Raw genomic sequence first — 17,704 nt, forward strand, 5'->3', positions numbered from 1 at the left:
AAAGAAGGACGGATGATGTGGACGGCCCAAGGCGATGAATAAAAATAAAAACAGCTATATAAAAGCTTGTTTGTTTATTTGTTTTTTTATTGAAGAAAGATTTGTGATTTTTGTTAATAAATTAATTATTAAACATGTAATTATTTACAATGACGATAACTCATCAAAATAAAAATACATTTAAATATTTTATTATTGGACAAGTCAATCACTAAATTGTTGCCACGTTATGCTGAACCGTATATTTATATCTAAGAAAATATTAGGTTTGACCAATTAAGAAGTTTTATATATTTATAATGTAATTTGGGCGAATAATACTGAATTTGAAATTTATTATGGGTATAATTTGACACAGCTTAAGAAAACAAGGACAGTCTTTGTTATCTTTGACACGCCAACAGTTTAAGGCCTTGTTTGATTTGAAAATATTTATAAACATAAACCTTGTTCGGATTTTGATTGACGATGATTTTGAGGAATTGAAATCTTTTAGGTAAATTTTTTTTAAATGCATTAATTAATATATAATAATTTAAAATATCTAATATTTTACTTAATAAATTAATGAAATGATAAATAAAAAATGAATTAAATAATGTTTGATTAAATTAATTATTTAAATAAATCAAACCAAACACAGTTTTAAAACATTAAGGCCTTGTTCGGATTGGGGTTTTTTAAAAAACCTAGAGGGAGAAAATAATAATGATCGGTGATGATTTTGAGAAAGTGATGATTATTTTTGATAAAATGACTTAAAGGGTATTGATATATATAAATAAAATAAAAAATAATAATTTAAAATAGAGTGTATTTTAATATTTTGGTTAATGAAATGAGTGATGTAATTGTTGAGAAGTGATTGATTGGAAAATTAATTTTGTTTGGGTTTTTCAAATAACCCGAATGATTGGAAGTTTTTGAAACTACTGAACCAAAACAATAGTAAAATTTAGTGCCGGTCAATCAATTTCATATAAATTTTAGTTTGATTTATTTTAAGATTTTTTATTTAATATATACAAAATTAAAATTTTAATTAATCACTTATTATTATATAATTTATTTTATTAATTAAAATGTTAAAATATTTTTTTATTTTAAATTATTATTTTTTATTTTATTTATATATATTAATACCTTTTAAATTTTTTATTAAAAAATAATCATTACCTTCTTAAAATTATTAATTAATAAATATTTTTTTTACTCTAAATTATTCAAATAATCCCAATCAAAACATATATATTATAATAAAAAAAATTACTTGCTTATACAAATGCCCACTAAACAATTTTATATTATTACAATAATATATTATTTAAAATTTTAATTAAAATATTAAAATAATATTAATCTGCTAACAATATATTTATATTTTCAAATAGATTTTAAAAAGGTCTTATTTTATTAACATTATAATTATAATCACTTTAAAAGATATTAAATAAAATAATGAGAGTGATATTAGTTAAACTTGATATAAAAATTATAATTGAATTAAATATAAAACAAATACGTGGAAATTTGATTAAAAAAATATTTATTTATTTTATAAAATTTAAATCATATTATATAAAATGTTGTTAATTATTTATTTTATTTTTGTCAAAATTATATTTTTATTCAAATAATTTTAAACAATTCCTTTATATCATTTCAAATCAAACATGGACTAAAAGTTATTAATTGAGTTATTTTTATTGTTTTTGTGAAGTATAATACTTATTTGATTTATTTATTTAATTAATAAAATAATAATTATCTAGTTTGTTATAATAATTTAACCTAATAAATTAAATAATTTTATAAAATAAGTTAAAATGATTTAGTCTATAATAACATTTAATACGAGGTTAATTATTCAAATATGTTAAATAATAAGCTATTATTAACAAACTAATTTTGAGAAAATAAGTTAATTTTATTATCTATTTAAATTTTCAATTAATTATGAAAATTAACCAAGTAATAAACAGTCATAAACAAATAATTAAATTCAAATTATATAATATAAATTAATTCGGATTGAAAAAAATTAAGAAAATCACACGAAACAAAATTCTCTATTCAATAGGTCAAGAAACTGATGAGCCTAAAAAGTCTATATCTGACGTCCCTGCCGAGTCTACTGTAGAACCATCCTTTTCAATATTTAAATAAATAATAAAAAATAGTAATTAAGATTAAAATAAATTTGATGATATCAAACAAGGCTTAAGAACAGAACAGTAAATTACCTCGCTTTATTTTATTTAATATATAGGACACGACATGATTAACACACATCAATCATCATCCAACTTTAGCCTGTTTTTGATTTATTTATTTTTTCTATTGAATATCCCCCAATGTATTAAAGGCACAAGTGGATATGTTTCAGATTTTTATTCACAATTAAATTTGATAATATACTATCTTCTAATTTTAGGTGGATCAAGGAAAAATATACTAATAATATTTATAACAAATTATTTTTATTGACTAGAGAACCAATTTGTTAACCCAATTTTTTTTTATCACCGTAGTTAGCTGTGCTATATGCTGCGAAGACTTCAGTGTAAATTATTAAGCATTTCTCTTATTATATATATTAAAAATATAAGTGAATATTAGAAGATTCAATTATTAATTAATTAATTGGTTATACATTTTATTTCTTCAAAAAATTAATAGCAATGGTTTTAACTCAGTTGATTAATGTAAGTTTAATTGATCATTAAAAACATAGTTAGAATCTTTTTTTCTTGAAACAACTTAATATAAGAAAAATGTATGACATCATTTTTTTTTGTTTTCAATTTTTTCAGTTTTATTAATTTCTTTGCACACCCATAATATATATTTAAAAACATTTAATCTTATCAATAAAATAGTATTCTCAAATATATTTATTTAGTTATTAATTATGTTTTGTTTGAAAATAATGTTTAAATATTTTCATATTAATATAATTACTTTACTTGAAGTTTAGTCTTATCTAAATAGAAAACTATAAATTTTATAAGTTTGTTTGATTATCTTTGATGACGTGAAATAAAAAATTGTAATCGAACAATTTTACTTTGTTTGTGAAAAATTTAAACATTATTTCACTAAAAGTTATAACGTACTTTTAGTGAGTTTGTTTAGCTATATTTGGTTTTGTTTTTGTCTAATCTAAATAGTGAAAAATGTGTAATTATGAAATTGAGGAAAATATGTGCTTATTTCCCCCAATGTTATGTTAATGTGTCTTACTTCCTCTTTAGTTTTTGTCAAATATCACTCAAAAAGTCATTTGCAAGGCATTGTTAACACCTTGTTAATTGAAAACACAATTAAACTTTTACTTAAAAAGGGTCAAAGTCTTGTATTTTTATTTAAAATATTAAGGTCTCTTAATCAATTTGTATTAAAAACACCGTGAATTTAAGTCTGATGATAGGATATTAGGTAGTTCCCTCAAGGATCTTGTTAGTCTTTCAGGTTTAAATTAAATTACTTTTATTCTAAAAAAATAAATAAATAATATATATTTAATAAATTATTTACACAACAATATAGGTCAGCAACACATGTGAATGAAATATTATTATTGCCGACCACCGAAAATTTTAAGATCTGATCTATGAATCAAAGCTTATTCTATGTCTTTAGCAACTTATTCTATTTTTTTTCTTGTGGGCAAAACTTATTCTAACACTAAGAAAGGCATACTAACTATTTTGTCCATTACATATAACATTTACACACTAAAATGTCAAATTAATTAGAAAATTTCGATAACAAATAAAAGAAAAAAAATAGTAATGTTGATACCCAACAAATAACACCTATTATATATTATAACATACCGCAAAAAAATCTTTAGATAGATCGCACCACCTCATTAAAAAGTGTAACAAGAATCAAACCCCAAAACAACAAAAATGATATATTTATATATTGCGGTTGTTTAGCGAAATAAAAGAACGAATAAATGAATTCATATTTTTCAGATATAACCATAATGAGTTATAAAGACAATAGTTACTTCATTCACATTACTACCAGATTGTTTTTGGTAAGTTTCTCATAGATACACCTACTTTTTGCCAACAATAAAAGGTTTGACACATTTTTCTTCTATGAAAAAATGATTGGATGTGAGAATTGTCGGTGATATAACCACATAGTTATATAATGAAATTCAACATTTTGTTGATTATAAAAATATGAAAATAAATAAAATTTTAATTTTTGACATTTCCTAAGAAAGAGTAATAGGCATAATTATGCTTCTAAACAGATTAAATCCATTTCATTTGAGCTATGATAGGAGTACTCATCTTAATTTTTCATCCACATGGCATGTGACAATGCATGTAGAGTTTTCTTAAATGGAATCAAACAAGAAATTGGCCATGTGGCATGTTGTCCAATCACATTTCTTCAAATTCACAGTTTGGAACTATATTTAATCTTGTATTTTAAAATTCAAGTTGACAGGGTTTTAAAAAATATATATCCTTCAAATTTTTTTTAAAGATATTGGTGGAATGATCCCGTAGATTCATCATATCATTGTGGGATTATACGGGCCCAACTTAGGCTGGAAAAAAACGTGGGGATGGGTGGAATATGCATTATTGAATAAATAATTAATATTGTAGCAAAAGTAATACATCAAATCAAATAATTTATAATTATGTCCTACAAGACAAATGCCCTATCAAAATATTCATCATCTAAACTCCACAAGTTTTTCAGCTGGAGAGGTTGTATGATTTGGAGTTTAGTTGAGTAAAATGTGAATTGTTAAAATTTTGTTTCATTGAAAATATTTATTATTTTAGATAAATTATGTTTATTATTATTTTTTAAATACAGTGAAACATCACTTAATATTTCATATGATGAATTTAATAGTGTAATTGTTAAAACCTATTTGTACAATGTAATATGTAAAAATAATATAAATAATTATAGGTAAAACATGCAACATCTCATTTTTATTTATTCATAGTTCAACTAGATAAAATTATGATTATTATCCGAAGAGATATTAGTTGAAGTTAACTATTATAATTAAAATTTGGAATTCATAACTAAATATATAATATATTATAGAATTTATAATAAAAATTAATTTAAATTTCAATAAAAAATATAAAACAAATTATGATAAATTATAATAAACACTCATTAATAACATTTAAAGAATTATATTATATTTTTTTTATGTTAATGATAATACAAAATTACAATATGTAATAAACTTAATAAAAAATATATTTAATAAAATAAATTTATTTATTATTTTCGTGTAAGACATTCAAACCTTATATAACACGGTAGACACGATGATGCAGGTTAGTATGTGTTTTGATGGAATGTTAATTATATTTATTTGGAAATTAAAATTAAAAAAAATGAGTGAATTATGACACATAAATATATTTTTTTATTCTTTTAGCATATTTCTAACTAGATTAATGGACTATATATTTCATTTAAAAAAATATTTATTGAACAAAAACAATAGATTTTACGCATAACAAACAAATTCAACCCTGTGGCCAACCAGAGTAAAGATGCCTGAGTCACGAGCGGTGTTATTGGGGGACCAGACGACCAATCTTTTGTTTTATTTTTTGTTTATTTGAATAAAAGTTGAGTTATTTGTAAAAAATAAATTAATTAAAGTTGAATTATTTTGATAATAATAAAAATATTCTTATAAATATATTTTTTTCATTTTAATTAATACTTGAAATAATAATTATTTGAATAAAATTATTAAATTAATTTTTAATAAAAAAATAAGATAAAAATATTTTAATATTTAATTTGACAAACTAAGCATTTTAATAATTAAAAGTATATGTATATATAATATTAAAATAATTATTTCATATATATTCTAACATTTCTTTCCTAATAATGATTAACCATGGTTGTGAATTGTGATATTCAAACCTTATTTCTTACAATATTATTTTAAAAAAATATATATTTATTTTTAATAAAAATAATTAAAAATTATTGATATATATAAATAAAATAAGAGTTGGATATTTCCCGTCTTTTTTAGAAGCATAAGTTTGAGCCCGTCAAATATCTAGTTTTGTGTTAACTGGTTAAATGATTAAATGTGTTTGCGGGTAATTATGTGTACTTAACCCCATTATGACCATATTTTTTATATAAATAAAATAAAAAATAATAATTTTAAAAAAAGATATAAATTTTAATATTTTAATTAATAAATTAAATAATTAATAAATAAAAGAGAAATCAAATGATGTTCCAACTTGTTTTTGGTTATTAAAATAATCCAAACCGAACTAGAATTTATATAACTTACATATCTTAGCAAGAAAAAATGATATAACTAAGGCCTTGTTCGATTTTGAGTTATTCAATTAATGGAAAATATCAAATATCACTTTACTTTACCTCTCATTAATCAAATCAATCAATTCATTAATTAAAAATACTAAAATATCCTCTATTTTAATTTATTAATTTTATTTTATTTGTATATATAAATACTTTTTAAGTATTTTTACCAAAAAAAACATCTTCATTTTCTCAAAATCATCATCAATCATATTTTTTAATCTTTAAGTTATTTCAATAATCTTAAACGAACAAAACCTAATACTATTATAGCCTTTATGTGTTTGTAACTAGTTAGTGTTCATAAATAGATTTCTAAAAACGTTATTGCATAAACAAAGGAATATTAAAATAAAGTGAACACTACATTCAGAATTTAATTACTATCTAAACTAAACAATTGATTATATATATATATATATATATATATATTTAAAGAGTACTTTCTTTAAACAAAATGGTTTAAATTGACCTGAACATAAATTAGGTTGTCAAAATCGAGAGGTTAGTTAAAATACTAAAATCGTTGTACAACTATAAACTTTTAAAATTTAGAGTTTACTTGAAATCGTAAACGTTTAATTTGAAGAATTATTATTAGTTATATATTATTATTATTCATATATATTTAAGTACTTTTACTAGTCAATTTTAAAATTTTATATATTTAAATATATAATTAATTAAATAATAAAAAAAATAGCACTATAAAATTTTATATTTACAAAATTTATTATATTAATTTATTTATTTGAATAAATAATAAGTTTTTTTTAATTATAAATATAAACATAAAATCGAAATTATTTATAATCTCGTAAAATTGTATTATCGTAAATTTAAAATCGTAAAAGTTTACATATTTAAGAGTTTATTTATAATCAAACTCGTTAACCTTATTTAAAATCGTAATCGTAAAATTGTGAGAATCAACTTAAGATTATAACCGCTTTTAGATATAAATATAAAAATAAATAATTACCAATCATATAATATGAAAGAAACATTTACAAATCATAACATGAAAGATCAATCATTACAAGATCAATAAACTCTTAAATAATTCATATTCTTTTCAAGCATGTTAAATTACTAAGTTTCGTTCTTCTTATTAATTCATTAAGGAGATTAATCGAACTCCAGAAGAAAGACGGAAATCAAACGTTCTAAAAACACTAAAAAAATATATAAAAGAAATACCAAAGTTATTTAAATAATTCTTATCCAAAGGCCAGGATGAATAGTAGGTATTGAGTGTGATATCCAATGGATATGGATAGTGTTCTATATATAGAGAGAATATATAAAAGAGTTGGATTTATCATTATGGCAAATTAACAACCTTTAATTTGTTATTTATATGAAATAATGACAAGATAGATCTCGATAGGTTAGTTAGGTTGAAACTTGAAATGACAACAATTATTGAGCCCCGCTGAGTCAGCCTAGCAACATGAGAAAGCTAGGCATCCACGTAATTGCCAAGTCAGCACAACAACTATGGCCTTATTCAAATTTGTTATTTTATTCTCAAATACTAGTATTAATTTTTGGATATGTAAAAATATGAGTTATTTTAATTAAGGAATATATAAAGAAAGATTATTGATTGGTTTTGACTTTTGAGCATTGAAAAAACTGAATTATTATGTATATATATATATATATATAGGTGGTGAAATTTGATTGCCAAGGCATTTCCAATATTAGCTAGATAAGAGGCCAAATCAACTGGGTAGTTTAAAAGTAAGATGAGGATTAAGAGAAAATTTAGGTTGCAATTAATTAATTAATTAATTAATTAATTACGTGAGCATCAACGAGACAACAACCGCGCGTACTTAATTATTATTGTTTTAATTAATTAGCAGTTATTTAATATTGTCGGCAATCATGTCTAGATCGATTGAGCAATCTTCTTCTTCTACAGTTGTCTTCTTTGGCGCCACAACTTGGATGATCCTGAGGATTTGCTGATGACGAGAAGGATAAGGATGATATGTTAATTAGAGGAATTGACTCATATATATATTAATTTATATGCAAAGACAATGACAAGATCATATAAATATAGATATTATAAACAACATCATCACTTCTTAATTATGATGAAGAAGAAGATAGCTAATTGACTGAATTGGACAAGATCAGAGAATGAATCATTGATACGTTTTTTATATGAAAATAGTGGTGATTCGTAGTTAAATGGTAAAACGTACAAACTCATGTTCTCAAAAGACGATGAGTTCGAGTTTGTTTTTTGTCTCGGTGAAAAAGAGCATGTTAATAGATGAATATTGTTTAGGGGATTATGCCTCTATCTTCTTTCCTACTAAATATATATGTTCCATGCCCTATTTTATATTGAATTTGCCATTCTCCACAACCCCTTTATTTTCATCAAACACCATATATATATAGAATTAATTAATCCTTTCAAGAATCATTCTAGATCCCACTTCTGTTTGCAACATTATAAGAGAATTTCATTCCATTCTCCATCACTTATAAATCATATCTCTAACTAATTGGTATTAATTAAACTCATCATGTTTAAGAATGCCACTAACTTATAAGAATTTGAGTTGGAGATGTTTTATAATAAAAGAACAACCATAAATATGAATGTGAATAGGTGATACATAATACATATAATATTGTTGTTGTTGTTTATGTAGGAAGCATATTAAAAACATGATGTCTTCCTCCTCCTCCTCCATATCCATTATATCCCCCCGTACTATAATAATCAAATCTACAATTTGAATTTGATATGGGATTAAGAGGATAATAGAACCTCCCAATCATAAACCCCATCATCATCATAGCAGCAGACCCCATCATTATCAACATCACCATTCCTCCTTTTTTGGCCTCTCTTCTCCTTCCTCCTCCTCCTGCTGCTGCTGCACATCGGACCGCCACCCTTTCCCTCTTTTCCCTCGTCTGTGCCTGAAGCAACGCCACTTCTGACTCCGACTCTGACTCTGTTTCTGATTCCTCCTCCTCATCCTCCTCCGCTCCTCCTTCGTCCTCATAGAAGAATTCCTCTGCCACAGGGTTTTCATTCCATAACAGGGTGGTGGTGGTGGTGGTTTCCGTCATTACTCCCATCTCCTCCTCCTCCTCGCTAAAGCAAGTCTTCTCTTCATTATTAATATCATCCATGTTCTCTGTCTGAACCCCAACCGACTCCACCCTCGGAGGAGGAGATGCTAGTAGTATCACATCTTCGCAATACAATTCCTCCTCCTCCTCCTCTGCCATCGGGTTTTCGCTCATCTGAGTCGAGGATACGATTGATTCCGTCAGTTCTCCATTGTCTTCTTCTTCTTCTTCCTCCTCCTCCTCCTCCTCGGGGTTGATGCAGGAAGCAGTGCAATCGGGCTCAGGTCCACCGGACCCTAAATACCCCAACAGTGTGGTGGGATCATGGCTGTTTTCAACCCATTCGTGGTATGCATCATGAAGGCGATCGAAGCAACGTTGGATGTGGATTAGATGACCCTTTTCGTTTGGCGGTGAAGGGCAAGAGGAGATCTCCGCTTTAAGTAGACTGTGAAGGAAGAAGCTTCGCTGTTCGATTTCATCGCAGAGAAGGAGACGTCGTCTACTAATCTCGGTTTCATCAACATCATCAATATCATCATGGAGAGAAATGGCTTCTCGGAGAATGGATTCAAGTTCGTTTAGTTTCTTCTCAGGCAATGCGCATCTCTTCTTCATCTTCTTCCAATATTGTCGCTCCATACAAAATGGGTTCATCGTCAAATTAAAGACTGCGTACTGCTGGTACTCAAAGGCGGTTATTTTATGAAGGAAGTTAGACCATAAAAGTAGCCGTTAAGTCGTGATGGTTGGCGTTTATGGGAAGAAAGTGGGGGGGAAATGGAAAACAAGTTAGTTATGGAAGATAAATATATTTGAACGGTGTGTGTCCTTATAATTTCAAATTACAAATCTTTTTTTATTTGATTTTTTACTTTTTAAATAAAAGAAGTAAAAGGAAACTCATAAATACGCATGCATGTCCATAATAAAATTAATGTCTTTTTTTATCAATTAAATTAAATTAAATTAAACCATTATATGTTTTATGATCAAAGATCTATCTCTTCATCCCAAATTTCCTTTTAATTAATTAAAATTTTATTTTATTTATTGATCACAAATTAGTGAACGTTGCAAATTGTGTAGATAGATGACTTGTGTGAAAGTCAAAGAAACATGTAAATTGAGTGAAAATTAAATGTGGATATTGAAGAGAAATGAATTTATTTTCAGTTAGGAGCGTTGTTTTGGAATTTGTCATAATTGTTTAAAGATCCTTAGCCCGAGTGTGAACAGAGGAGTATGAACAAGAAACGAGTATAGACTGTAAAATCGAATATTAAGAAATAGATGAAAATACTCAATATAAGCATGAACTATCATCCATTAAAACATTTGAACTTTAAATTTATCTAAACTTTGACTTGAAGAAATGAATGATTTTGGAGTTTTTTTTTTTTTGTCTCTTGATGTGTAATTGAGTCTCTTATTTTTTTTTCGTTTCATTTGATTTAATTCATATAACAATTTATGTCGTTACTTATAATGAATTAATTGTTAAGTTTTCTGTCACATGGTGAATACAACATTCACATTGATTACTTGTTAATGCTAGTTAATTAGAGCATCCGCAGCGCAAATGACCTCTGCCCTCTTATTTTGTCAAATTAATGTTCCACCTCAGCATAAAGCGGGCACATATTGAACTTGGGCAAAACACTCCAATGCTTCTGCCCGCCCTCTTATCTAAATAATTTAAAGGTGTTTTAAATAAATAACTAATTTATACTATTATAACTAATATTCCTATATTATTGGAAAATTTAAGAATTTAAACTTTAAAACGTGTTAATATAATTAATAGAAAAATATACTAATTTATTTAAAATATATATTTATTAATTAAATATATATATAACTAATATTAAATAAATTGAAATATAAAATATTTTTATAATTTAAAATATATTATAATATTAAAAACATTATAAGAATAAATTTGAGAATATATAACTAATATTCATATATTATAGGAAAATTTGAGAATATATAACTAATATTTCTATATTATAATAAAATATAAAATATTTTTATAATTTAAAATATATTATAATATTATTATAATTTAATATATAATTAATATTATTATAATTTAATATATAATTAATATTCCTATTTTATAGTAAAACTTTAGAATATATATTTATTTAATGTTATTATAATATTACTTAAAAATAGTAGAAAAAAATATTATAATTAAATATATAACTAATATTCCTATATTATATAATATATTATATTATATAATCATGAAAAAGTCAGAAGAGGGCATGACCGGCATAGAGGGCACTGCCCTCTTTTTCCTTTTATCTACAATGCAAAAAATGAAAAAAACCAATGACCTGCCCTTTTCCACACTGTCCGATGCGGGCACAGGTCATGCGTTGGAGATGCTCTTAGACCCTCTCTCACATTGGTTTGAGGGATATTGTCAATTATTGTGTTGTTTTGTTTAAACATTTTTCACCAATTTTCATTAAATATAGATCAATCCTTTAAAAATACAAATAATATGTTATTACTAAGCTTTTAAGTCCGTTTCAAACAATTTCAACATTGGCCACTAGGAAAATTTTACGAAAAGAAGGAAATTAAAACCAATGAAAGGCATGTGAAACTCTAGGATATATATATATATATATATAGTTGCGGTTTTGGTCTCGGGGCGATGCTTATTTGTTGTGAACCGGTGATTTATTACGGGGCATACCATAGTCGAAGAACCTGTTTACTTTATCCCATCTATTAATTTGATTTGCATTGTCTTCCCCCCTCAGATGAGATTCCTACATATGGATGTATATATAAGCATCAAATTAACACACATATATATATATATATATAATATAATTTTCTACCCTTGCAATTAATCTGTGGTTTATTTATTATTTTGATAAGCATTTCAAATATTTGAGTACATATATAATTACTAGGATTGAACTGATTAAAAATGTGTAGTTTATTAATTAATATTATTATTACCTTATAATTCTGTGCTGTCCTTTGCAAACCCAAGTGAGAATAATTCAGAATTTGGCCTGCACGCACATTAATTAATTAATTAATTAATTATATGTTATTTTCGCGCATTAGCATCATTATATATCAACCGTGTGTATAATTTTCTCGATTTTGCAAATTAATATAAGCTAATTACACTAGCTAGCTAGGTAGAGGCGGGATATAATATATAATTAGTAAGTAATGAATATATATATTAGAGTTGTTATAGATAATTAACTGTATATATATATATGAATTAATGGGGGGTTAAATAATAGTTTTGACAAATTCTATATAATTAAAGGAGGTAGGAGAACATTAAAAAATGGAATGAATGAATTAATAAATAATTATTATAAGTTGTGACGGGGTCGATGGGCCCTAGGTCTAGAATAGTCTGAGAAGGCGCATGGTGGCTTTGTGATAGGATCTGAAAATGGCTTACGAGTTGAGAAGAAGATTCGTTGCTTTGTAGTTGTAGTATCGTGATCATGATCGTGATCAGACGACATTTTCATATTACGACTTATAATTAGTTCATCATGATCTGCTCTTTTAACAACTCCTCCTCCTCCATGTTCTTCTTCATCTAATTTTGATCTGGTACCGAGTCGACTTGACTCCTGCTGCATCCATCCATCCATCCACCCACCCACGTAAATTAATTATATAATTAATTACATTATGAATATATTAATTAATTTATATATAATGAAATGAATGAATGAATATACCTTACTAATTGTGAGACCAAGTTGCTTCAAGACACGAGCGTCGCATGTAGAAGAGAGGTAGTAGAAGAAGAAGAAGAAAACTATATAAAGAGAATATATTCCAACCAAGGAGGAGGAGGTGGTCGACATAGACAATATTAATTATTAATGGTAGATCGATCGAGGGGGGCCAGCCAATATTTAAGATCTTTCCTTTCCTTCCCTTCTGAATTAACAAAATGAAATGTTGGGTATTTCTTTCAAACTGGCTAAGGCTAAATATATATATAAATATGCATGAATGAAGAGAGTGTATGATTATATGTTGTATTAATAAGGAAATTGAGAGAGAGGAGATATATATTTAATTAATTAATTAGGTCTAGATAGATAGCTAGTTAGGGAATAGTGATCGATCGATCGATCGATTTTCAAAGTCTAATTAATTAATTAAATTAATTGATCAGACCTAGAAGCTTGCATGGGTTTAATTTGTTGGAGTACTACTTAATACATAATTTAATAATTAATGATTTAATGGGCGAGAAACACAAGTTATCCGACACAACAACCATGTCTTCAGTACGTACTTACTAATTTTGTCAAACATATGTATTGAAAAACAAAACTAATTAAGTTGTTATCAAGGAAAGGAAGGAGGGAGGAAGCATTTTTTCCGTGTTTTAATTTATGACTTTGACTTTGACTTGGACTTAATAATGAGTAACAAAAGTTGATTAAGTAAAAATTTTGACTAGAATAGTAATAATACTAATTAATTTACTAATCCCAATGGTATTGTGTCTATCAAAAGCCCGGCACAGGCGCCGTTGCCCCCATTCATCACCTTCATTCTACGCGTACTATATTTTACCCCTTCCAACCACGACAGGGTGGGTGGTTAACTTATATATATATTATCACCACTTCAACTATTTGGCTAGCTTATTACTAATTAATTTTAAAAAAAAAATACAAGCAATTTAATAATAATAATAATAATATAAGCCACTAGTATACTTGACTAGTAGTTTGCATTTTGCTATTTTAAGTTTTAAATTTGAAAGGATGCAAAATTAATACAATTACCTTCTTTTAAAAAAAATATATATTATCTCCATAAAAAACTAATATACGAGAAGATGATTCAAGGTAAGTAGGCGCTTTGAATTTAAACGGATAAGATAATTCAAATTGTGAGCATTTTGAATTTAAACGGGACCCTGAGCCTAATTAGGCTAGTTCTCCATTAATTCCCAAAATCCCAAAAAAGATATTCAAATAACCCATTAAAGTCATAAATTAGAATCTTAATAAAGTTTCAAGACTGATGACTATGATATGAGACATTCTTTGTAAATCAACTCCAACTTAACATTGATGCCATTATCATTACCATTTGACATAGCAATGTTTGCTCAATCAAATTCTAAACAGAACCTCAAAGAAAGAAGGCCTAATAGAAGAAGAAGAAAAAGAAGAGCAAGATAGTGCTTTCAAACAAGTCTCACAATTCATCACAACCTTAAAACTTACAAAAATAAAATAAAAAAAAAGCATCCAGATTCTCTTACAGAGTCAGCCCACTGTCAAACCTGTTGTTGTGGCTTCTAAAGAAGCACTTCCAAAAGTGGAAAAATAATATTAAAAAAAGAAAAATAGAAATATCTTTTCTTCTCTCTCCCTCATCATCATCATCATTCATCCATCATATATATATATTTTAAATCAACCTTATTCCTTCTCCCTTGGTTGATCATGAACCCAACACAGATATTACATAATTTGATACCCCCCCTAACTCTTCATATAGTATCCCAAAAGAAGTCCAATCAGCCCAATAAGCAATACATACAATATTGGAATTCTTCCACTCGTTTTTGCTTGTCCACGCTTCAGCATTTCCTGCGCCAACAACAATTCACATTTCAACTTTTCCTAATACAAATAATTTGTCCATCCCACCCTCCTTGGAAGAAGATTATTATAGCATGTATCTCAATAGGGTATTGGTCTAGAGACTGATACTGTATTAAAAACTGGATTGTGGAGAATAATCACATATCAAAGTCTATAATCGGACCATCCATGACATGCGTTCTAGCCGTTGTTGTTTATGATATTTCAGATGAAAGAAATTCAATGGTAAAAATATATGGAAGAATGTGTTGTTCTGCTACAACATGCAAGACTTCGGATTTTCCTCATTTTGTTTTATGCCACTCGTGTCTATATGTTTCTTTCTGTCTTTTGAGACTAGTGTTTTTTCTTTCAAACAGCTGGGCGTGTACAGTAAGGATTGCATGAAAAAGATGATGGTAAGATAGTGATAAAGACAATGAAATTTATATGCAAATGCACATACCAGTTCTTGACGAAGTCTTTTGTTTTGCTCAACTGCATAAGTCTTCTCTTCAGCCAACTTTAAGTAAAGGGTCTTTGACTGGAGGATGAAGATTAGTCAGGGAGTAAATTTAAAACATTTAACCAAAAAGAAGGATTAGTTACTGTTGTATAATATCCGGCGAGTCCAATAGAACACATTAAGAATAGAACATAGAAAAACATTTTTTTTGCAATAAGAGAGTCCGTAATTATCAGCGAACCAAGAATATCAATACACTAATTTTGAAGATAAGCCTTATATTTGATTGATATCAACCGACAAGAACTGAACTTTTTTAAGTTTTCTTATCAATGAAAAGCACTTAACTATAAAGCAACTAGATGGTTTATCTATGACATATCTATAGGAGAATTCATGTCAAAGAGGCAGGATTCAATTGTTGTTATCCATGAAATTATCAGCTTCCCAAAACTGTTTCGACTGTTTGGAAAGTACATAAGAAAAAACCAAGGCAGAAGACATTCAAATAACTATAGTAAATCTAATTTACTCGCCTACAAATCAAAGATATCACCTCAGAAAATTACTAAACTAGTATAGGTTCCATGATGTACCTCATTGCTGCTGTCATGAATCTCCTTATGATCTCTTGAAGCCTACAAATTGAGAAGGCATCAAAAGTTCATAACCTAGATTGGTTTATAACATATCCGCAAAGGTGCTTAATGTTGAGCATGGTTGAAGCATTAACCTATATGCTATTGTAAGATTAGGTTTGACCTAATATTTGAAACTTAAAGATGATAATTATCTTATTTATAGTTATTTATAAGTTACTAGATAATTATTCTAAGCATCTCATTATTCTAGAGTAGATGTTCTATCCTAGAATCATTGTGTATTATGTATTTAAAGAGTGCCACCTTGAAATAAAGTGTACATTAATTAAACATACTCTAGAATACATTGATACTCACAGTTACTCCTTCAGAATGACTGGAATGTCCACCTTCAGACTCAAATGACCTAGGTGGAGATCCTTCCTCAGATTCTTCTGGAACTGGCGATGGTGGCTTATGTGGGGAAAGATAAATAACTTTCAATCTAGACTCCTCAACATGCTTCCCTGCCTCCCTGTCAAACTGAAAACAAGTATACTCAAAATCTTGGGATTCTTATTCAACCAAAAACAACAGAAGTAGAAAAGCCAACTAAGAAATTTTCTTATGATTATCATTACCATCTCTGCATTAACATCCTTTGGGACGGCACCTGGATTTGCAACAACACTTTGGACGAGAAATCTGTCCTTGCATTGCAAATCTGGGGGTGCCTCTTTTAGGGCCTGCATAGTAACTGAAATCCAAAATTTAACATTAAACAGTACTAGGATTGAAACTGCGTTGTAGATATTCTTTATACCATTTAACTCCAATTTGGAGCCAAATCAAAATTTATTGTGGCAGAAGTACACCACTGTAAAGACAAACTATCTCCTCTTTTGCTCAAAAACCCACAATTTGATCCAATAATACCTTCTGTGGCAAACTTCTAATCGTGAGAGATAGAATTGACAATACCTACAACAGCGCAGGTTGAACGAGGCTGCACAATGCCACTGTTAGGTCGGACGGAATACTTCTTAGGATTAGTTGTCTTCACCTGAGATTGAGAAGTACATTTTCGTAATCAATCATTAATTTCCTATCATATATATGTAATTAATTATTAATCCACCATCAATAATGATGAAATCAAATAATAGTGCATCTACAGAAAGCGAAAGTAAGAAAAACACGCTAACCTTGAAAGCAACGAAATTATCGGTCTTGTTTAGCAATTGAAAAGAAGACGAGATCTGTTTCTTAAGCTCCACTGCGTAGAATTTCTAGATTCAATGAGCATTTTGCATTTTGCCAGTGAAATCAAAGCGATAAAAAGCAAAAGAACATAAAAAAAAGGACTTACAGGGAAACTTTAGCTCGAGAGGCTCGATAGTGAGAAGCTCCTGCTCGGAAGTCATTTTCCTCCGATCAAAGAACGGCGAGAGATAATCTTACAGCTTAATTCAGTTTTCCGATGAAGATTCCAAAATTTCTCCACCTGCAGTTCGTGACAGGAAAGGAGAGAAAAGGAAAAGGTTGGGCGGAGATTTTCTTCGTCA

General features: G+C 27.3%; 1 protein-coding gene across 2 annotated transcripts; it reads right to left on the reverse strand.

Moving 5' to 3' along the window:
- Positions 1-14,665: 14,665 nt before the first annotated feature.
- Positions 14,666-17,671, reverse strand: LOC124927903 (vesicle-associated protein 1-1-like). Of its 2 annotated transcripts, XM_047468407.1 has the most exons (8): positions 17,509-17,670; positions 17,345-17,415; positions 17,121-17,202; positions 16,781-16,896; positions 16,518-16,682; positions 16,155-16,196; positions 15,559-15,636; positions 14,666-15,098 (listed from the first exon to the last, which is right to left on the reverse strand). In XM_047468407.1, the coding sequence occupies exons 1-8, from the start codon at positions 17,561-17,563 to the stop codon at positions 14,991-14,993; spliced, it is 717 nt and encodes a 238-aa protein (XP_047324363.1). In that variant the 5' UTR covers positions 17,564-17,670; the 3' UTR covers positions 14,666-14,990. The 2 variants fall into 2 exon arrangements, with proteins under 2 accessions (XP_047324363.1, XP_047324364.1); XM_047468408.1 differs by lacking the exon at positions 16,155-16,196 and having other exon boundaries at positions 17,509-17,671.
- Between the last annotated feature and the right edge of the window lie 33 nt (positions 17,672-17,704).

Source organism: Impatiens glandulifera, chromosome 2 (assembly GCF_907164915.1).
Source record: "Impatiens glandulifera chromosome 2, dImpGla2.1, whole genome shotgun sequence".
In the NCBI taxonomy this organism is placed as follows: domain Eukaryota; kingdom Viridiplantae; phylum Streptophyta; class Magnoliopsida; order Ericales; family Balsaminaceae; genus Impatiens; species Impatiens glandulifera.

Excerpts from the sequence above, each read along its gene's own strand:
- LOC124927903 (XM_047468407.1), bottom strand. The coding sequence starts at position 17,563 with ATGACTTCCGAGCAGGAGCTTCTCACTATCGAGCCTCTCGAGCTAAAG. Across the intron at positions 16,683-16,780 it reads AGGATGTTAATGCAGAGATG|TTTGACAGGGAGGCAGGGAA; the intron begins GTAATGATAATC and ends ACTTGTTTTCAG. Across the intron at positions 15,099-15,558 it reads AAAGACTTCGTCAAGAACTG|GAAATGCTGAAGCGTGGACA; the intron begins GTATGTGCATTT and ends TTGTTGGCGCAG.